This window comes from Emydura macquarii, unplaced genomic scaffold, assembly GCF_026122565.2.
Source record: "Emydura macquarii macquarii isolate MOO-44397 ecotype Brisbane River unplaced genomic scaffold, CSIRO-AGI_Emac_v2 contig_2768, whole genome shotgun sequence".
In the NCBI taxonomy this organism is placed as follows: Eukaryota; Metazoa; Chordata; order Testudines; family Chelidae; genus Emydura; species Emydura macquarii.
The window spans coordinates 50732828-50754749 of record NW_027132905.1 but is presented as its reverse complement, the minus strand read 5'-3'; the positions used below and the strand labels follow the sequence as shown (position 1 = coordinate 50754749).

The window sequence follows — 21922 nt, the reverse complement described above, 5'->3', positions numbered from 1 at the left end:
AGTCATACCACTGAGTTTATGACACTTCAGTCATTGCTGCCGCCATCAGACTAAGATGTGATGAGTACTGATGAAATCTGACTGCACCGTATGATCAAGGAGAGGGAGAAGCTGGGAGGAGGCGGAGAACGTTGCCTTTCATACACATATGCTGTGCCAGGGCGCTCTTAGCAGCTATAAAATGAGCCTCACTAAAACAGCTACCACCTAATAGTCAAGAGAGAGCACTAGAGATCACCCACCACGCAGTTGCTAAACAGCTGGGTCGGAACCCAAAGTGGATTTTTCTCGTTTGTTTCTTTTCTTATAACATTGTGTGCTTGTCTCCACTATAGAAAGAACCATTGCTAACCACAGGTGTCATCACAAAGCACACCCACCGCTGAACCTGTGCTTTCCCTGGTTTTAACAATGCTGAAAGTTGCTTGTCTTTGCATATACTGAGCGGCACTGTGCCTACAATGAGCTGTGTGATTAGCTGCATTCTTTGCTGACGCCTGTTGGTAGCAAAGGGTATATTTGGTAGGATAGATGAGATTTAAGACCACCAAATAAAAACCCCAATGGGTGAATTACTTTGTTGAGCAAGCTGACCTTCCCCTGCAGCATGCAAGTCAATCTTTGCCAGCGATCGCATACACACACAAAGCAGAGCCATTCACATTTTGCGGGAATAGCTTTGTCTCCTGTCTTGTTTTAAAGATGCTGGTTCTGATCACGCTGAAGATTCCCTCGGACAAGGGATAAGCTCCTTCTGTGCTTTCACAGTCAGTCACATAAATCTGGATGAAGGATCCAGTAGATACCGGAGCGTTCCTGGGCTCTGCTTGTAAAAGCAGCCAGCGGTGTCCCTAGCCCCAGCCGAGCTGAAGTTCTAAATATTCTCATGACACAGTTTTGATAAATTACACACTGTACATCTACAGGAGCAGATTCCTCCCCGCCATGCTGGGAGGCGCAACAGGGAGGGGGAGTGACCTTTTAACCCTTCTGACATCTTCAAGGAATTAATTTCCATCCTGACCTGTAGCAACCCCTTGCTATCCTTGTCATGCCCCGTCCCTATGCTCTCTCTCCCTCCAGCTGTATCTCACTCCTGACCTGAAGCACCCCTTGCTATTTCAGTCCTGGGCCTCTCATGAGTTTGTCAATCATGTTCAGTTGTGCCAAAATGTGTGGTTGTTTCGGGAGCTGGGCAGATGTCCACTGAGGACTCAGATGAAACCACGTGACTCATTTTCACTTATGAGCTGACCTACAACAGCATTTGAACTGAAGTCACTGGAGCTGAATGCCTCTGCTTTAACCATTAAACAACCTAATCACCAGACAAAGGGCTCTTACACATTGACAATTAACTGCAGAAAAGAGAAAGTATCTCTACAACCAGTTGTTACATTAGGTAAAGGTCACCTTTCCCTAGAGATCAGAATAGCTTTGTCAAGTATTTAAGGTCTTATCCTGCATTATTAAGGGCAATAGGTGTTGCTTGCTTGCTTGATTTCAATGGGAGCAGATTCCGGCCCTTAACTTGCTTTTGGTCTGGGTCCCTTTCAGTGCCTAGGCTCCCCTAGGCTGGGCAAGGCCAGATTTTATAGCATCGATCCTCCCACTGTCAGATCAGCAACTACGCAGTAAATACCTTTTTCTTTTCTATTGACTGTTTGCAGAATTGAAGACTAATAATGACAGACCCAGCTAACATGGACCATTTTCTGCTCTGTTACACGGTGCGATTACATCAGTGTAACTGAAAGCAGCGTGTGGCCCTATGAGCCCAGTCCAAAGCCCATTGAAGTCAATGTGGGGGAACGTTCAATGAGTTTCAGTGGGCACCAGATCATGCCCTTCATTCCCAACTCTAAATGGGGTGGCAGTTGCCATTACTACTTTGCAAAGGTGTCCGGGATAATTGCTCAGGGAGTCAGACACAAAATGGCTTGGTTTCTGTGAGCAAAGAAACTGTCACCTACTGTGGGATTCCTCCTGTGTTCGGGGAAACAGGGCTTTGGATATTTTTTGTAAATATAAAGGAATGCATCCAAGAAATACCTGGTTCCATCATTAGTTTTTTTTCTCCAAAGCAAAACACCATGCTAGCCCCTGAATTTTGGCTCAAAAAGAGGTAACGTGTTCTTTCTCCCATGTTATGCCTCTCCTTCAGGGCAGGGACTGTCTCTTACTATGTCCACATACAGTACCTAGCACAATGGGGGTCCCGATTTTGGTTGGTGCTGCTGTAATACAAATAAATTTCTCACACTAGTGCAATGCCACAGAAGAAAATGGAGTTACTCCCGATTTACATCACTGAGGAAAGGAGGAGAGAAAGAGGACTGTGGTGTCATGCCCATTGCAGCTTACGAGCAGAACGCTCTGTAATTCCTTTGGCATGCTCAACGGTAAACTCTCTGCTGCAGAACAATGCCAGGACTTGAACTTGTAGAAAAATCCATTTAATGTGTCTGCTCAGAGCTGACACTGAAGGGCTTTGAAAGACTTGGGAGTTTATTTGGCCGAGAGAAGTCTTAGCAACTGATCTTCCTCTGCATTCGTCGCTGATGGAAGAGCTAATAATTGTGGTGTTAAAAATGTATACGGATAAGTTACTGCCACTTGTTACTAAACACAGTGGAAATCTGACCTGGGCTCATTAAGTGGATGTCCTCATCTAATCAGCATGGCCATTGCATCACAAGTCAGCTATTTCTTCTGTTTGCTTTGGCTGGAGATCTCCGAAAACATTTCATGCAAATTGATGAGCATAATTACACCCTTCATTTGGGAGTAAAGGAATGTATGAGTAAAGCTTCCTCCAGCTGTGGACTCCATCTTCCAAGACAGGTGGTCGAGGAGAAACAGTCATGCTCAACCGGGCCCTCTCACTAGAAGACACAGCCCCGTATGGAGCGAGAGGGCATGCACCCCTAGCTGGGGTTGCATTGCACATAGTTGCAGGCACTTCAGCTGCTGCAAGTTCTAAACACTTTCGCAGGACGGTAACCCTATCCTGCAGCACAACAAAGACAGGCAGGCTTGGAGCTCACCAGCTATGTGGTCTATCTATCTCCAGACCCCACGCTCAAGTCCCCCCAGCTGGCAGATTCCCAGAACAGACAGCTACGTCATCTGTTGGCCCTCCCTGGCAGCCGGCTGGCTGGCCTGTCTTTACTGGGAGTCTTGCACCCTAAAAGCCATTTATTATCTTTTGAGCAATTTGAGACTAAATTGAATCTTGGGCCAGGGTGGCAGTTTGACGGCCACTGATGCTTAATTTTCAGCAGCAGACATGAGACTTTCAAACTCAGTAACAATGTCTTGGATTAGATGGAACAGAAAGGGAAGAAATTAGACTTTTGAAATAAATGGTTATTGGTGAACCGCTGTGCCAGGGCTTCTTACAGCCTTAAATGGAAACAGATCAACTCGTTTGCTCTGAGTGCCCTTCACACACATAAGAATATTGCTGAACACCAGCGGCAAACATGTTTTCCGTGTATTAGTCTGCTTTCCTGGTAGTTTTAAAAAAGTAACATGCCATCGCTGGCTACTAAAAGAGTTTACATTCCTTTCACCCTCTAATTCCACTTTCTTTTCCTCCTCCCTTTACACCTTGCTTTCCAAATTAACAGAAGTGAAGGTTGGCGTGGTGGATTGTGTAGGACTCGCAAGGTATCACTTTCAGAGCGGAGGGAGGGGTTCCTGGTTCTTCTTGCTAGGAGGTTCTGTACAGAAGTATGTGAGCGGGGCCTTGCGGCAGCCAGTCTCCAGCCAACCAGCCTACAGTAAGGCGGGGCAAGTCGTGCCTCACTCCCTTAAGGAGCAGCCTGCTTTGTCTTTCTCTGGTTTTGGTTTTTTCCACTCTTGTGTGTTATTCTGAATTCTCAGGAATAAAGTAGTGTTACATTGCAGCCTCCCAGCAAGAACAGTTTAGGTTCTTATCTCACGTCTCGGTTTGTATGCTGTGAAAAGTACCAGTTAGATCAGAACTCGCACTGTTCAATGGCTGAAGTCTTGGTTTCTGTCCTAATGAAGAGACCACACCTTGAACTGTGCAATGCGGAGAACTAGTGCAGCCAAGACGTGTGTATTTAAAGAGCAGTCCAAGAGATTTCCACACTCTTCCCATTTTATTATCATTATTATAAATCATTGCCAACAGAACTCAGCAGAGGACAGCTTTTGTTACCATCGTTTCTATCAATCTTTTTGGTACGAATGCCCCCGATCAGTTCAGCTCCCAGGTGCCATGACCTCAAAGATTTTGCCAAAACCAAGGATGGAATGGGCTGGGACCTGCAGTATGCAAATTAGAATGGCGCTTGCCCGGAGGACCTTCCCACCTAATGGGCAAAACACATCACACGTAGAGCCGCCAAAGCAAGGCACCAAGACTCCATACCAAAGTTCTAGTGATTAATATGATCAACTTCAAGCAAACAATCAACCAACCAACCAACAAAAAAAAAAGCAGCCTCCAAGCGAGCTTCGAATGTAGGAATCTGAACCTGCTCGGCAGCTAGGGGATCACATGCCACCACTTGAAGGAGAAGGGCTTGCGATGGACGTTGGTGCCGCAGTGGACCTCCCCCAGCATCTTATGGTAGGAGGAAATGTCATCAATGAAGCTGCACGTGAGCCCGAGTGGCTCCAGCAGAGAGCGGACATGGGCTTCCAAGCAGCAGTCTCCCTCGATGATTGGCCCGAATGGCTTAGGGATTCCCAGGTCTTTAGATAGGACGATCATGTTCACCTGTGCAATGAGAGAGGCGATCAAGGCATGCGTGGGCTTTTGAGTGACATGTCCCCTTACCATATAAAATAAAAAAAGGCTAGTAACTGTCAGGAAACAAAGGTCAAACTGACATCTTGCTGTCCCTCAGTGACTTCCCTGGTAAACGACACATATGCTTTGGAGACTGCACTGCTTTCCATTGACCTCTGGATGCAATTTAAGGAGCTGTGGGTGGGAACCGGTTTTCCCGCCCTACAAAAATTTTCCTGATTTGAAAATTTTTCCTGTTCAGCATCAGGATGAAACTGTGACCTTTTGATGCTGTTTGCAACACTCCCCCCGCCTCCCAAAACCCCCCCAAACAAACCAAAAACAATAAACCAAACAAAACAACCAAAAACAGAGAGACCAGAATAGCCTGGTGGTTAAGCCACTCACCGGGGATGTGGGAGATGTCCCTGCGCTAACCAATGGCTATTCTGCTCTCCCTCTGCTTTGACCAGAATTCCATTTTGGATCTGAGAAACACTTCCCTATTAACGTTTAGCTGAAACTGATATATTCCCACAAACAGTTTTGGGTTCAACAAACTGATGGACCTTTTTAAATTCTGATTTTAAAAAATGTAATTGGAAAATTCCTGACCAGACCTCGTATTTATGGCCCAGGTTAGAGATACGGTATCTTTTACTCTGTCCCTTCTTTTGTGCTTTCCCCTGACAGCTGATGAACTGAGATACTCAAGTTGGGTTTAAACATCTGAGAGTTTAAGGCAAAGTGTTCTGAACAGGGGGCTCTTAACTCTGGGATTTGCTTCTCTTTCCTTGGTCTGCAAGACTCTAAGTTTGCTGAGCTCGTGGGTGAGGGGCCACATCAATCTATTTATTTAGGCCTAATTAAAAAAAAAATCACTACATTTTGGGCGCCCACCAAGAGACACCTTGGGGCCTCCTGTGCAGAAAGGCTGAGTGCCTGGGACTCCTAATGAAGTCAATGGGAGCTGCAGGTGCACAACAACTCTGAAAATCAGACCCACAGAGTCCCAAATTGGATACCCAGAAACCAGGGGGGTCTTTCTGAAAACATTGGCTCTAGGCTTTGTTCTGAGGAGAAGGGTCGTTTGGGTTGGTCGTTCATTTCAGTGTCGTGAGGAGACATATCACTGAATTTATATGGTCTGTGCACCTACGGCGATCATGACAGGTGCCCTATGTATATTAAAACACAATGGATGGGGCACCGAGCCAACCAGCCCCAGGGGACGGGCCTCTCTCACCATGTTGGGGAAGTATGCCATGGCTTTGCCCATCTTGTCTATCTTGAAGAGAGCTGGGAGGTCTATGATGTCTTTTTCAGTCAGCCCCAGCTCCTTCTTGAGGATGTCTCTGTTCCAGTCGATGCAGCGCTGGGGTGGGAGGAAGGGGGATAATCCCATGGTTAGTATGGGCAAGGACAAGTCAGTCCAACAAGTTGAGCTGCCTCGATGCAGAGGGACGGACTAGATGACCTCTCAAGGTCCTTGCCAGCCCTACAATTTTATAATTATCTGACGACAGGGCAATCTCGGTTTCCATCAAAATCTGCTTGCTTCTCTAGCGTGATTAAGGTGCAAATGCATTAGCAATGCAAGACCACACAAGATATTCAAGCAATGAGGTTGACGTGGAAACTTCCAGGCAGCTAGCACACAGGATCACCCCCTTTATCTTCATTCTCGACTCTCGAAGCAGGTAGGGAGACAAATATATTTAATAACAGCTCTTCAATCTAGCAGAAATAGATATAACCTGATCCAATGGCTGGAAATTGAAGCTAGACAAATGCAGACTGGACATAAGGTGTACATTTTTTAACAGTGAGAGTAATTAACCCTTGGAACAAGTTTTCAAGGGTCATGGTGGATCCTCCATCACTCGCAATTTTAAAATCAAGAGTGGATGTTCTTCTAAAGGATCTGTTCTAGGAATTATCTGGGGGAAGCTCTCTGGCCTGTGCTGTATAGGAGGTCCAGACTAGATGATCACCTTCTTGGCCTTAGAATCTATGAATTATCCATTCTGCTCTCCTGTCTGTTTCAGGACATTCAATCTCACCCCGTTGCAGTGACTGCCCTCCAGTCAAGAGAGTAGGAAGGTTTCCTTCAGTCGGTCCTCCCACTAGGGCATGAAAATGCTGCCTCTGCAAACACTCTTAGCTCCTGCAATGATCCCCTGTGCTTCCACTAGTCCCACCTTGCCAGCTATTTTTCTGGGGGCACATATTTGATCAATGGGACACCACCACCCTCCCTTTGTTTCCTTGCCCACCAGCAGCAGCTGAGTGCCCCGCATGTGCCACAACCCCATGCTCAGCCCTCGGGAGCTGTTACCTGTACGTATTGGTTCTCCTGCACCATGACCTCATTGGACAGGACCTTGTTAATAGTGACCCGTTTTGTGTCTGTCCCCGAGTAACCTATACATAGAAAACAAAATCACCCATCAGATTAACGACATGGCAGCCAAAGCAAGCACCCTATAATGGAATGATGGTTTCTGGTTCATGCTGGAGCTCCAGGGGCCTTGATCAAGGTATTTAAAATTAAGAATAAAGTTGAGTCAAACCAACCCCCAGGTTCAGAACACCCTGAACTTTGACTCTGCATCAGATTCATCAAAGGACACAGGGCCTGATCCCAAAGTCAACAGAACAACTCCCCCCGCCACGCGACTTCCAAGGGTTTGGATCAGGCCCATAGTGACCCGTGAGCCATCCCTCCTGTTTTATAATAGCCGAGAGAAGCAAGTCACCAAGGGCTTGTCTACACAGGGAAGTTCGTGTGGAGTAAGTCAGGGTAACTCCACGTCTGGACATGCTTACTCCACATTCAGAGTGTCTTTGTGCGCTTTAGCTTAATATACTTCCAAAGTGCTCATGTGGGAGTTAGTGCACGCTGGCTGCTCTGGGCTTCCCCCCCCCCCCCGTGGACAACCCACTAAGCCACTAAGCTCCCAAACGTGGCCGGCAATTTGGGGTGCCCAGCTTTGCACCTGATTTTCAGGGGTGCCGAGCACCCGTGGTTCTTGCTGACTTCATTTGGGGCTGTAGGTGCTCAGCCATTGTGAAAAACCACTTGAGCAGGGTCGAAAGCTGTGTTCTCGAACCCCGAGGCACCTAAAAGCTGTGCTCATCCCGCAAATGGTGCCCTTCATTTCTCCAGGCCTCAGTTCCGACTGCCATAACATATGGCTAATGATACTTCTCTAACGCACAGGGGTGTTGTGAGGATAAACGCATTAACGTCTGACGCTGTCAGTTACCATGGTCATGGGGGCCATGTCGGTATCTAGACAGAGCAGTTGGGCCTGCACCAGAGATGGACAGCAGAATTAAGCGGTGCACTTGTCCCAGGCACTAGGGGGAATTTCATCCTTAGTGAAGAACCCATCGTTAGAAGGTGACCAAACCAACTGCCCAGTCCAAAGAGTCTGGAGTGTCAGTGCTGCTTTGTGTGTTATGAGCTGTCTAATGCCTTCACTGCTCATGAACATTTTATTATCCAGCAGCTGCACCCTTTCGGTAAACTCCCTCATTTTAAATCGGAGATGAAGTCCCCGGCATCGCCGGCACAAAATAAATCGTGCCAGGGCCAATAAGGGAGAAAAACTGCTGGGGGAAAAAAAATCTGTGTCAGTAGAGGCATTAAAACACCTACTGTTCCTGGGTCCGTATATCACTGTCTACCAGTGTGGTTGGTGATCAGGTCCTCCATGTTACACAGCACTCTAGAGATTTAATGGCATGGCACTCAGGGAGAAATTCACCCCTTTGCAGAGGGCCAATTCCAAGCATACGCATCGCTGAAGTCCCACTCAACTTCTCAAAATAGGGCTTGAGTGGGACATTTGTGAATTCCACCCACAGCAGGTGGTCACCTTGTGGGATTGGCTGCTGCAGAGGTCAGAGAGAGTCAAATACTGAGGGCTGGATAACTTATGATCATTAATAACCATCATGCTTTGCTGGCACCAAAAATACATCAGCCTCCTTCTTTAGAGTGTAAGAAAATCACTGCCGGGGTTAGGGAAGAATTCCTTTCCCACTCCCTCTCGGAGATCATTGATGAATTGGCCAGGTGCATCGTGGGCTTTTCCCATTTCCCACTGATGCATCCTGAGGCAGGATGTCTGACTTGTTGGTCCAAATTACCTCACCCAGTGTGGCAAATCCTATCTTCTCGTTGGGAAAAAACCCAGCACTTTAGATGCCTCTTTGGAAACCTAATAGATTTCTCCCATCTGACAAAATGATAGTACTTTGGACACATTTCAAATTTAAATACAAGTGAATTCTATGCGCCAGATCAACATTTTGTAGATCCCCTTCTCTGTAAAGGGACTCTAATTCTTTTGTCTTGTGCTGAAGCACAAAGAAAATAAATACATGCAATAAGATGCATCTGTAGGGGAAAAATACTTTGTTCAGAGAGAATGTCCAATTCAAAGTAATTATTCCACAGATAGAAATGCCTATCTGATGACACAGTGTTTCAGTTTTGGGTTACTGTCAGAATGACCTGACTCTGGGGCTGTGTACCAATATAGGGCTCTGCACCTTTCACGGAGGGTCAGTACCTTTAACCACATTTTACAGCTGGGGAAACTGAGGCACAGAGCAGCTAAGTGATTAGGTCACACATTGAGTAAACAGTAGGGTGGGGAATGCAACTCAGGCAGGATGCAGGTACGTAGTAACTTACCCTTGAACATGGTGGCTTCTCCTTGGCCCTCCTTCTGCTTCTCTCGGAAGAGTTTGTAGCAGGCAGACGTGCTGGCCATGAGCATCCGGAATTGCTGGAAGAAAGGTGGGGAGTAAGGGACTAGTGAAGAGGAAAGCACTAAGCAACTATCATCAGGAGCAGCCATAGCAATTTACATCTCAGTGACAAACACACTGTCTGTGCACCACACTGAACATGAGCTCCTTCTGGTCAAGGGAGCTAATGGCAAATTGCTCACTGCTTCCACAGTGAAGCCCTCCCTATTGCATTTCATCAAGATATGGAAACACACCGCCAGCTAGTGCAGTTTCTTGGCTCCTCCCAGGCTATGAAGCACCCAGGGCCTTTCAGTGTCCATTTCACCCTAGAGGCTTACTCACTGTGGAATCGCTAACACGGGTTACAAAGCTCTGAAGAGTAACCTGTAAAAGACCAGCTGTGCTGGATCTCCTGAAGGCCAACGTGCTGCTTCTGCCAAAACATGAACTAAGGTTGCATAAGGAGGTGTTTGTTACAGCCGTGGTGGCAAAGAGGACTGAATTGTCCATTATAACGGCTGTGCAATGACTCCTGCAGCAAGGTAAATTCAGTTAACCCGCTCCAGCGGGGCACACACTTCACAGGCAAAGGAATTGAATACATTTATGGATGCAAACATTTCTGGCAATTTATTTTTGGCCTGATTTTTTTTTTTTTTGTACGTCAGTGGTCTAGTTCTTTGGATGGCATTGGAGTCAAAATATTCTCTTACTGAGCTGCATCCTGAGAGGTGCAGAGCAGCTGCAACACCAGCTGAAACCAGCTGGTCCACAGGAAATGATCAATTAATCCTATGCCACTTTAAACTTCCTATGTCTCCCACATTGTAGACCTCTCTCGTTCATTCAGAAATTAGTGGGTTGAGTTTTCTTCTGCATCTGTCTTATACGGTGCCCATCACTTTGACAGCTAAGTGCCACACAGACAGAACAATGGCTGGGTCGATCCAAGGAACCTAGAGAACAAAAGCCTTAAGTTTTGCAAGCATAGCTATGTCGGCTAGGAATATGGGGAAAAAAAATGACTCCTCTTAGCTGACCCAGCTATGCCAGCAAACCCCACAGTGCAGATGTGACTATTCCGAGAGAAGAGTGCTTCTGTTGGCAAAGCTATTGTCATCCAGGGAGGTGGTGTAGCTATGCCGGCAAAACTCCTACTGATGTCTTACAGCGTGTCTCCCCTTGAGGTCTCTGCCTGCCTAACTGTACTGACATGGGCTCTGGAGAGTAGACATGGCCTTAGACACTCAACTCTGACTGAATTCCTGTAGGTGCTTTTGAAAACATCAACCCATGCCACTAAGAGCAAATAGATCCACCAACTGCGTTCTCCCCCGCCCTGAGACAATAGGGACAGTTTTCCCTTTCAGTTTTATTTTTCAAAGACGGGGGCAAACATTTTCCCCAAAGAGCTTGGTACGTTTCCAATGAAAACTCAGCAGGGCCTTGATGCTTGGACCCTTCACTTGTAACCTTCGAAAAACTGCCACCTGGTAGGTCACCTTTTTGTCATGGAAGGGCACAAATGTCACAAATTCATCCACATGGCCCACGGTCAGCCAGTCAGAGTAGAGCTCCACCGGTGACTGGACTTGCTGAGCGTAGAGGAAGTCTCTCACCACTTTGGTCATCCTCCTCCCAGCAGATCTAGTGGTGGATTGTCCAAAGAAGGGGGGAAAAAAAGAAAACATATTTCAGAATTGAGACAAAGTGATGATGACGATGGTTTGGAGAAAAGAGCCATGTAGCCAAAAACGTGACTGCCCCTTCATTCCCCATCCGGCCCAGCAGAGAGAGAGATTGTGATTGAAACCTGAATCCAAATTGCAAACCAGGTTTTCCAAACACCCCTTCATAGATTCATGGATTACAAGGCCAGGAGGGACCATTGTGATCATCCAATGTGGGACCTGTGTAAACCAGGCTATAGGACTTCCCTGAATTAATTTGTGTTTGAACTAGAGCAGATTTTTTAGAAAAACATCCAATCTTGGGTTAAAAAATGCCAGTGAAGGAAAATTATAATGGGCCAAACCAAGCCCCCGAACCTGTTGATGAGGTGTCAACAACTACAGCTCACCCTCCAAGACAGATCTAGAACTACTCGGCTCTAGAGCAAGACAGATCTAGAACTACGCCTGTTTACAAACACGTATGCCATATACCCAGCTGTGTGGAGACAGATAGGCAGTTAGCAGAGAAGAGTGATATCTTTACGCCCCCCCGATCGCTGTGAAACACGCCGGCTTCCTAACTCTCTCTTACGTGGGGAAGCTGCTTCCAATGAGGATCCTTCCCAAGGGATATTCCTTCCCATTGACGGTCACTGGAGGGCTGACTTCAAGGTTGCCGAAGGAGTCGAGACTGGTGACAACCTCGAAGAGAGGCTCCTTGGTCACGTAGCCAAAGTCTGGGCCCTGTGAATGCAGAAGTCAGCACAAATGTTTACAGTGAATTCTCCTTCCTTGCTCCAACCCCATGTGGTCTTTACCAGACACACCCATTGCTCCTGAAGTTCCTCAGCACGCCATAGAGGAATAAAATTAGTGTACAAAGTTATTAACCACAGGATGAAAACCTGTGAACCAGCAGTTCTTAATAATAGCTGACAAATGTTAGTGGCACCATGTGGTCACTAAGGATGAAATTCACCCCTGTGCAGAGAGTCATGCCAAAGTCTATGCCCAACTTAAGTCCTATTTTGAGGGCTTACTGTAAGTGGGACTTAAGTGTTCTTGGGGCGACGGTCTGCAGGAGGTTGAATCTCACCCTATCTGTACTGACCGCAATAATTCGCTGACCTTTTGGGTCAACGCACCAGGGAAACATTGCAGTACTGAAAAGGAAAATAAATGCTAACAGTGCAGCTAAAACCATTCACTGCTGCTCCAGAGGCATGGTAAGAATGTAGGGTAAGTGGTTTACAAAAGACAGCGCAAGAAGTCATTGATATAGATACGTACTGCTTCCACACATTTCAGTCGGCGTCAGTGTGACGTGTGAGTAGCAATCTGACTTGCAACTTTATGGTTTAAATTCCAGCTAGGGAAGGGGAAAAGCTGCCCACTGAAGAGGCATCTCGTGTATAAAGAAGTTACATTTTCCCTTGCCAATGCACTATAGTGTAGTGTTGCAGAATTGGCAGACAGCTATGGAAACACGGGCTGCAACTCCATGGTGGAACTTCATTGACTTCAGCCTAATTGTGCCAGGGATAAATTTGGGCCAATTAGCTTAGCGCAGCTAGGTGCCAGGGGGACTGATTCACCACTACCTTGCATCTTGTGTAGACGTTTACACCTGTGCAAATGAGTGCAAAAGGCTGCCAATACAGAATTCTAAACTCACATTAAAGCAGGAGTAGTGCTCTGCATTCACTGTAACGATTTAGCAAGGCAGAAGGCATTGAGGAATCAGGTCCTAGGACTCCACAAGCTGATCTTCCTTGGACAACTGGGGTGACTAAATTACAAAGCAAAGCTGATGTCCACAGGCTAATGTGGTTTAGACATTTGATTCAGCCAAACAACTCAAGCCCAGCCCAGAGAAAGACTGGCAAACTTGGGGTCAGAAAGGCAGAAGCAGAATGTGAGCCAGAGAAAGGAAAAGAACACATGCCAGCCAGCTCAAATAGGTCTTCCACCAGTGAAGGCAAGACCATGATAAATGAGATTCTTCTGAGACCATTCAGAGATGTAATCAAATCCACCTCATCAGGTTACTGGAAGGCATAGAGAAGGGCATCATGGAAGATTTCTTCCAGGAGATATTTTGAGGGCTGAGCCAAGAGACATCAGGCTCAAGGCTCTACAGCAGGTGACAATGTGATGTCTTTGTTTGACAACAGGAAAGAACTGAACGCCCTCAACTAATATGAAGATAGGACTCTTCCATTTTTCCATGATGTGAAGCTCAGGACAACGAAAGACTCAAAGAGGCCACTTGGATGAAGTCAAATAGCCCCCCCAGTCTTTTCAGTGGATTTGAGAACTGCTCAAAAGATTAATAGTTACTGTTGGGTTTCCTCACATGTAAATAATCTGAATCCATATTTGAATTAACCCAGATTTCTCCAGAACTATTCTCTTTAGACAATCTCGCATGACAGCAATTTTTTCCCAGTAAGTGGATTTGCTCCTATCATGCTTAACCATCAACGGGAGCGGTCCTGTGTGCGCTGGCAGACCAAAAGTGTTATCTTGTGACTCTGCAGTATGAGAACTGCAAAATCCAGCATAGCTCGGGGTGAGGTGATACACTTGATGTGGAAGGCACATTGTAGCTCTGGGCTATGTACACTTGGCATCATGTATTCTCTGTCGTTCGGGTGGGGGAAATAAGGTTCAATAAACACATTGCAACAACAACAACAAAGATTTGAAAGCACCTAATTAGAAACTGGAGGTTGATTGTTATCAAGAGACCATTTGTTTTGGCAGCTGTGAACTTCCAACTTCTAATCCCCACTCAGCTCGCTGTGTGGCCTTGGGCAAGTCTCTGAGTCACTCTGTGCCCCCGTGTTCCCATTTGTAAACCCGGGATTATAGTGACATACCTCAAAAGGGCAAAGAGAGAACTCGTCAAGCGAGAGAACTTGTCAATGTGAAGCATCAGTTTAAAGTTCTTTCCCCTATTTGCTTGAACGGAAGGATTCAATTCAGAGGCAAATTAATTAGAGCAAAGGCACAGTAGTAGCCAGGCCCAGATCTTAAATCAGCAGGAGTGTGGCACTGTGACCCGCTGTACCTCAAAGTAACACCCTGTACCTCCACAGTCACCATTGGTATGTGGGTATGAAATATTTTGTACAAAGTATGCCATGTGAGGTATCACTGGACCAGGACGGATTTAGCGGAGAGGATGGGGCATCTCTTCACTAAGCTATGATCTATGAATAAAAACCTCAGCAACAAGGAAGTGGACAGACAGGGATGGTAATCTCTCTCAGTCACATGCACAGCAAATAAATGGCATTAAAAACTCATCTTGCAGCCATTTGTTCCAAAGCCTCCCTGCCAGCCTTCATGGATTCTCCTTCAACTGTTTCCTCTATTTCTTTGACATAATAAATAATGCGGCCACATTCTCTGTTATGCTTTGAGGAGCCCAGTGAAATGAGTGCGGCTGCACCGTCAAAGTGCAGAGGAGAATGTGGCTCTTGGTGATTGGCAGGACTGTTTGAAACGTTTTAGACTGAATCCGTTTTCCATTGGGAAAAGCTGTTTCAGCCAAATCAAAATGTTTCATGGGAACGTGTCGGTTTCAATGACGTTTCCGAAGGAACATTTTTGAAACAATTCAAAATTGAAATGGAGTGTTTTATTCCGACTTTCTTGTTTCAGTTCACTTTGACTTTTATATTATAAAATATAAATGGTAATATATTATATTTACAAAATTATATTTAATATTGCATATATTTAAGACGGTATGCATTTAATATTTTATATTATAATATGGTTTGGTATTATCGAAACAAAATAAATTAAATCCCAGAATCTAACTGTGTCAATACAGATTTAGTATAAACAGCTATTTAGGAGTGAGGCTTGGAAAACAATCAGACAGGTTTCCTGGTCACAGAAAAAGCAGAAAATGTTGACACCACATGAGTTACCCTTATAGAATTATGTTCTTTTGCACTGGGAAATTGAGTTGGGAGCAGCCTTTGGATAAAGGTTTCAACAGATCTTAAACCCAGAACTGGGTCAGGCACGAGATTCCCGTTTGTAGAGATATAGCACAATACAACACCAGATTGTGGGGGAAATCACAAAGTGCTTACACAGGGCCCAATCCTGCTTTAGGATCCATGGACACAGACTTCTGAAGTCCATGGGACTCTAGGCTAGGCAGATCCGAGTCCTCACTCAAGCAAATTATTCCTGTAGTCTTCAAAGGGAGTTTGCCTGTATAGGGGCCCTCAGGATTTGGCTGCTATTCTTTTGTAACCCGGCCTGGAAGATGCTCACTGATAACCACAAGCCTCTCCTTCTGCCAGGAGACAATACAAGAGATAGCGAATGTGTTTGCAAACCAGAAAGGCTGCTCTTACCAGAATTTCTTTGATGGGAAAGTCTTTCAGACCCTCATTTCTGGGGGAGTCCAGAACCACAGGGAAGCGTTTGTGGGGAGCATGTATGTAGCCAAACTCGATTTCATCCTGTCCAAGTGAAAAAACCATCTATCACGTACCGGCAGATGGAGAAGCATTTCCCCGCTCTAGTAACACACTCATACTCAGCTAGGGTGACCACCTTTTCAAAAGGCAAAAGTGGGACACATGCAGGAGCCCCCGCCATGGCCCTGCCTCAGCTCCTTGTCTTCCCCAAAGCTCTACCTCCTGCCCCCCATCCTCCTCGAAGAAAAGCCTCCACCTCTTGCTTCTCCTCTTCCCTCGAGGCCCTGCCCCCCGGTAGCCAGGCTATGGTAAGAGCCACTCAGGGAGTCTGGGCCGCTGTGGGGAGCCTTAGAGTCCCCGACCTTCCACCTGCCCTGGGTGAGGGGACGGGCTACCCAAGGGCAGTTCCCAGCCCATGTCCTTGCCCCCTAGGGCAGGGGTGTCAAACTCATTTGCTATGGCGAGCCAGATTTGAATTAAACGTACTTCAAGGAGGCCACACATCCCATAAATCGAAATGCTAGGCACAACCATTTCTATGTATTTTATTTGCTAGGTATCAGCGATATAAAAACTGCAGTGCATTCACTTCTACAACTACTGCTATTCTATGAGTAAAAGACTCGACCAATGATTAAGAATTCCAGTACTGCGCGATGCTCCAAGACCACACTGTCCCTCCCCCGCCTTCCGGAGCGCTGTGTCTCGTGCACACAGCGCTCCACGCGCTGCCGCCAGAGTACACAGGTCTCGCGGCAGCGCGCGATGCCGCCAGAGAGTACGATGCCGTGAGATGTCGTGCCAGGGGCCGGACCAAAAAGGTTGGCGGGCTGTATCCGGCTCGCGGGCTGGATGTTTGATACCCCTGCCCTAGGGCGTGCAGCCCAGGCAGATGGAGGGACTCTGGGGCTCCCCGCAGTAGCCTGGGCTTTCCGCCCCGGCCCCCCATGGGAAGAGGCTGGCCCGTCCTGCTTTGGGCAGGCACGGAACAGCACCGCAGGGAATCGGGGACAAATGCTCAATCGAGCCCTGCGGCGCCCCAAACAGATCTGCCAGCAAAAGGGTTCAGAGCCTCCCCTCTTCTATCCCCGGAGTGCCCTACCCAAAGCAGAGATGAGCCTTGTAAGCTCTCTGGGGCCGGGATCATCTTTGTGTTTGGTGTTTGTACAGCACCTAGCACAACGGGGCCCTGTCCATCCTGAGGCGCCTACAGGCTACAATAATGCAAATAAAGAACTTTCATCATCATCATGCGAAGTTTTGTAGTTTATACGATTCAGTCCGTGGTGAGCCGGCCCTTTATAGGGTTGGGGCTCAGCTGCAACCATGCCAGGCTTTGCCCAGGTGCCCAGGTGACTGGCATGAGTTTAGGAGATCACATGACAAGGATGTCATGCTGCTGGGAGGTATAAGGGCAGCTTGCATTTAGGAAGGGGAGCGAGGCCAGGGAGAGGCGGAGGCTGCTGGGAAGAGGGCAGATGAGAACTCTCTGGAGCTCCCAGGAGGAAGGAGAGAGACCTGCAAGGAGCAGGAGTCTGCTGGATGAGAAGCCCCAGCCAGGAGGGCCGCAAAGGACTGTGAGTCTGGAGGGAGGGTTGTAAGGCAGGGGAAACTGAGGCAGTGTCTGAAGCCAGACTGGGCAAGCCCTGCTATGCAGACTAACACAAAACAACCCCATTTAACGACGTCTTGTGGCTGGCAGGTTTTAATGCTGGAGTTGTTGAATGAAGGAACGAAAGGAAAAGTCTTTGTATCGGCTGGCATCTCCCTAGCCACTTCACCTGCATCCAGCGGTCTCCACGATTCATATAACCAAAGCAGACCTTCAGGTTGCAATTTGCTTTGCTCACTAAACTCTTCACCTCCTTCAGGAAGAGATAATTATCCTTCACACTGAGAAGACAAAGGGACAGGGAAGACATTGAAAGAGGAGGCTGGGGAAAAAGCTCCCAGAAAGGAGAGGGGAACAGAAATTTACATTCCTTTTCCACGGGCCTCGAAAGGAATTTGTCCTTGGCAAAGATAGCCTTCCAAATGCTTACTGGGATGGGGCCTGGACGCTGGGAATGAAAGACTGCCGTGGGAAGGCTGCAGAGGTGATGGGCATGGATCTGCGCACAGCTGTGAGGCCAGGCAGCATATTGCCACGCTGGGTTCTGACGGGTGGGTTTAGATTTTTGGGCTGGGAACTAGGACGATCTAAAGCGGGGGTCTCAAACTCTTTTTGCTAGGACCCCCTTTGAAAATATTTCAGGCTGTGATGACCCCCCCCCCCCAAACAATTGATGAACCCACCTCCCATGCCATACCACCCTTAATGGCATGCGTGGGGGCTGACAGCTCGCGACCCTGCCCCATAATAACCTCCTGACCCCCAGTTTGAGAACCCCTGATCTAAAGGATTAGAACACACCCCTTACAGTGATCGATTCAAAGAGCTCAATCTATTTAGCATAACAAAGAGAAGGTTAAGGGGTGACGATCACAGTCTATGAGGGTCTACGTGGGGAACACACATTTAATAATGGACTCTTCGATCTTGCAGAGAAAGGTCTAACACGATCCAATGGCTGGAAGCTGAAGCTAAACAAATTCAGACTGAAAATAAGGTGTACATTTTTAACATCAATAGTAATTAACCATTGGAACAACTTATCAAATGTCATGGTGAATTCTCCCTCTCTGAAAAATTTTAAATCAAGATTGGATGTTTTTCTAAAAGATCTGTTCTAGGAATTTTGGGAGTGATGTTCTATGGCCTGTGTTATACAGGAGGCATGACTAAATGATCACAAGGATTCAGCTTCCAGCCATTGGATCGTGTTATACCTTTTCTCTGCTAGATTTTTCACTCCTACATAGACCTATTCTTGAAAGACGACACATCAACATTTTCAATATTTAAAGTTTCTTTCAGACGAAAACTCATTTGACACTGGAACACATGACATTTGAAATCTCATATTTTTGATGGGGATAGGAGACATTTCTGGTGACAATAACCAGACAAATAGATCTGGGCTGAGAATGGACCCGGAACATTTCAGAACGTTTTGATATTTGCACAGCTCCAGTAATAGCCACGAAGAGATTCCTTATCAGTTGGACACTACAGGAGGTTTATGGACTCTCAGTAGTTAATGGTTAACAAATCAATGGGATTCCTCTCAGCTCAAGTCTTTAGAAGGCTGGATTTCTGAGAAGGTATAGAGATAAAGCACAGAACAACAAAATCTGTGGGCATGGAACCCGCACCTGCACTATGCCCAGCAATCACTAATGTCCCAAGATACGCGCTGGTTACATATATAGGGAGGCTTCTTCACTGGCTCTTTACCTGCATACAAAAACGTTCACTGGTGCCAAGGTGTTTGGAGTCATTATCCACGGAGCTACTCGGAAAACGACAGTGTCTGTGAAAATTGGAGCCCGTGGAATCCCCTGGAAGGGAAACAGAACAGCGCACACAGTCAACACATGCTCTAGGGCTGCAAAGCTCAGTAGTAACAATGGCTGAACAGGAAGGCTAGACTACGGATGTATAGGCTGGCATTCCTACCGCCGTGGGGGAAAGAATCAGAGGAACAGGTCAACCAAGGTTTGCTGAGTGCTGAACTCTAACTCTGAGAGTCGAGAGACATTTGATAGGGACAGTTGCTGAGTAGTTCACTCAATCCCACCTCAGTGCAGTGAGATGAGTCCCACTTCTAACCCGGAGGAGTCGGTGGCCCAGTTTTGGAGCTGGTGTAAATCAGCACAGCTCTACTGGCTTCCACAGGGCCATGTTGATTTACACGAGCTGCAGACCTGGCCTTAGGACTATCTCAGACCGTTCTTCCGGGCTCCTTTGGGCCTCACTTCTCACAAATGTTGAGTAACCATGGACAAGTGTCCTAATGTAACCCAGAAATTGGAAGAGCCAACGCAGCCATAAAGCAAAAGCAGTGGGGAGTTGAATGACTGAGACGAAGATGTCAGTGCAAATAGATGTGCCGTGAGGGGAAGAGAGGCAGTGATGTCATGGATACCCTTTTAATTTGGGATCTTATGTTGCATTCTAGGAACTCCTTAACCCATAAGGTGGTTGCTTATTTGTGATATGCAGCTATAGTATGTCATGTACTGATATTGTCTGGGTACTGAGATTCTGGGGGAGCTCACATTTCCTAGGGATATATTTCCCAGGTCCAGCTGGCTTGCCAGACCTCAGATTTGCCCATAGACAGTGGAATTAACCTCAAACTTCTCCACTACCTTCTGGCAGAAAGACACCCACGATTGCTGTTCTGTAAACCCAATCTGGTGAACCGTAAGGTCCTAGTGGGGAGATCACAGAGCCAGCCTCCGAGGCCGGTCATTTAGATGCAGCAGCACCCTCTGATCTCAGAGAAGGGCTGCGTCTGTCGGTGGTAGGTACAGTTTCATTACATGGTCTGTAGCTCCCTAAAATTCAGTTCACTCTAAGCCACTGGCACCGGAAACCAAGTGCAGCGTGCTCCAAAAAGCCACTTACAACGTCAAACAAAAAAAGGACTTTGAAATAAATCTCTCAGGCCCGGGCCAATTTAACTGGCACGTTAGATGTGCTAAGTGACGTGCTGAGTTTTTTCATTGCCAGCTCCTTCTTCTGTTACATAACAGCTTGATCAAGGAAGACAACGGCTCACACCAGCTTCAAGCTGGACCCAGCTGGGGAAGACCCCAAATTAACGTGAATGGACACCAGGACGAGCCTGTAAGTCTCACGGGGGGGTGGGAGGAGTTTACTACCGGGCTGCAGCCGCTGGAAAGAAAGGTTACATATCTCCCTCCACTCCTGCCGCAACCCCACCAAGCCATGGAACATTAAATCCCTTGCGGTCTTGGCATGGATCATGCTTCCCTCTAAAATAGAAACACTCAGACAACAGAGCGCTAAGAACCGGGAAAGGCTCCCCTGCCCAGCACAGCTTCCATTAACTTAGATCTACACATTTAGCCCTTTGCTTTGCAGAGACATTATTGGCTTTGCCTCGGTGAGAATTTAGTGCTGAAGGAACCTGTCAGCCTTGGAGACTGAAAACCGGATTCATCCCCACCCTGCGTCATCATTTACTCTCATGCAACGTGACCGCAAAACTCCTGCCACTGGTGTGAGCATGCAGAGAATTCGTGAAGCCTGATTCTGATCTCGCTCACACCAGTTTTACACTGGCAAGAATCCAGGGGAATTGCTCCTGTTTTACACGGGGGTTGTGGTCAGAATCAAACCCTGATTTGGTAGCATTTTGCATCTGCCTTACTTGGGGGATAAACGACGATACACGGTGCATGGCCGTGGATCGCTGTGGTCTAAAGTTCTATCCACAGTCTGGGTACTGGGCACGGTCCAGCCAATGTGCTTCAGTTGGAATGATCACTTGAGGCTGGGATAACAGCGGCTTACTTGCAGCCCATTCTCTCCTTGGCCTCTCTGGTGAGGCGGTCAGTGAGGGAGCCAATCAGTGCCAACTCTGGTAACATGTGCGCCATGGAGTCTATTAATGAAAAACTACACTGAGACCCACCGAACTCACTTCATATGGGACTCTGAAGTCTGCGTAACACCAACTCGGACAAGATTTGAATGGGCAACCCACGGGCTAAAAACTCAGTATTACTGATTCCTTGAGACATCCACCAACCCCCACGCAATAATTATTGTAAGACAAGCATTGCCCAAGAGCTCATTGGGAAGGAAATGTAATTCACAAATATCCCTGGGGTTAGCACATTTGACCTATTCTTGGGCTTCCAATAGTTACTGAAACAAATTTGTCTCACTGACGTCGATTGAGTTACCTAAGGATGCACCATGCCCATGGACCGATACTTCACAGCTTGCTATATCTGCGGTGTTGCTAAGCCTGTGCGATTTAACATCCTCTTCCCAGGTGATCTCGTGCCCTCCCTTCCCTGCTACGCCCATACCTCAGTTAATGACTCGAGAAGGCTGATGTTGATGGAGACCAGTCCGGAGAAGCCGTCATCTGGGAAGCGGAGACCCTCCACGAAGAACTCCAGCTCTGCAGATCCACCTGTGTATTTTACCACATGGTACAGCTTTCTCCTGCCCAGGACGTGGATGTAACGCTGGCCAAAGAAAGGATCTAGAAGAAAAAAAAAAAGCGGAGGGGAGGAACGTTTAGAAAAACGGGACTTTCCTGTAGCACATTCTCTCCAGCTATTTGATTTTGTGGGGCTCCCTTCTCCTCCCAGCCTTAAGTGGTCCACGCTTGGTCCCCAAAATC

At 47.1% G+C, this 21922-nt stretch overlaps 1 protein-coding gene across 1 annotated transcript in view; it reads right to left on the bottom strand.

Moving 5' to 3' along the window:
• Positions 1-4117: 4117 nt before the first annotated feature.
• Positions 4118-21922, bottom strand: part of LOC137166000 (protein-arginine deiminase type-2-like) — a 42996-nt gene continuing 25191 nt past the window's right edge. The window contains exons 7-16 of the mRNA XM_067567570.1: positions 21603-21781; positions 18991-19094; positions 17435-17546; positions 15588-15695; positions 11798-11949; positions 11035-11179; positions 9474-9567; positions 7104-7189; positions 6012-6140; positions 4118-4753 (exon numbers count right to left, since the gene is read on the bottom strand). Of these exons, the coding sequence (XP_067423671.1) occupies positions 4520-4753; positions 6012-6140; positions 7104-7189; positions 9474-9567; positions 11035-11179; positions 11798-11949; positions 15588-15695; positions 17435-17546; positions 18991-19094; positions 21603-21781 (1343 nt within the window). The 3' untranslated portion in view covers positions 4118-4519. The remainder of the gene's footprint in view (positions 4754-6011; positions 6141-7103; positions 7190-9473; positions 9568-11034; positions 11180-11797; positions 11950-15587; positions 15696-17434; positions 17547-18990; positions 19095-21602; positions 21782-21922) is intronic.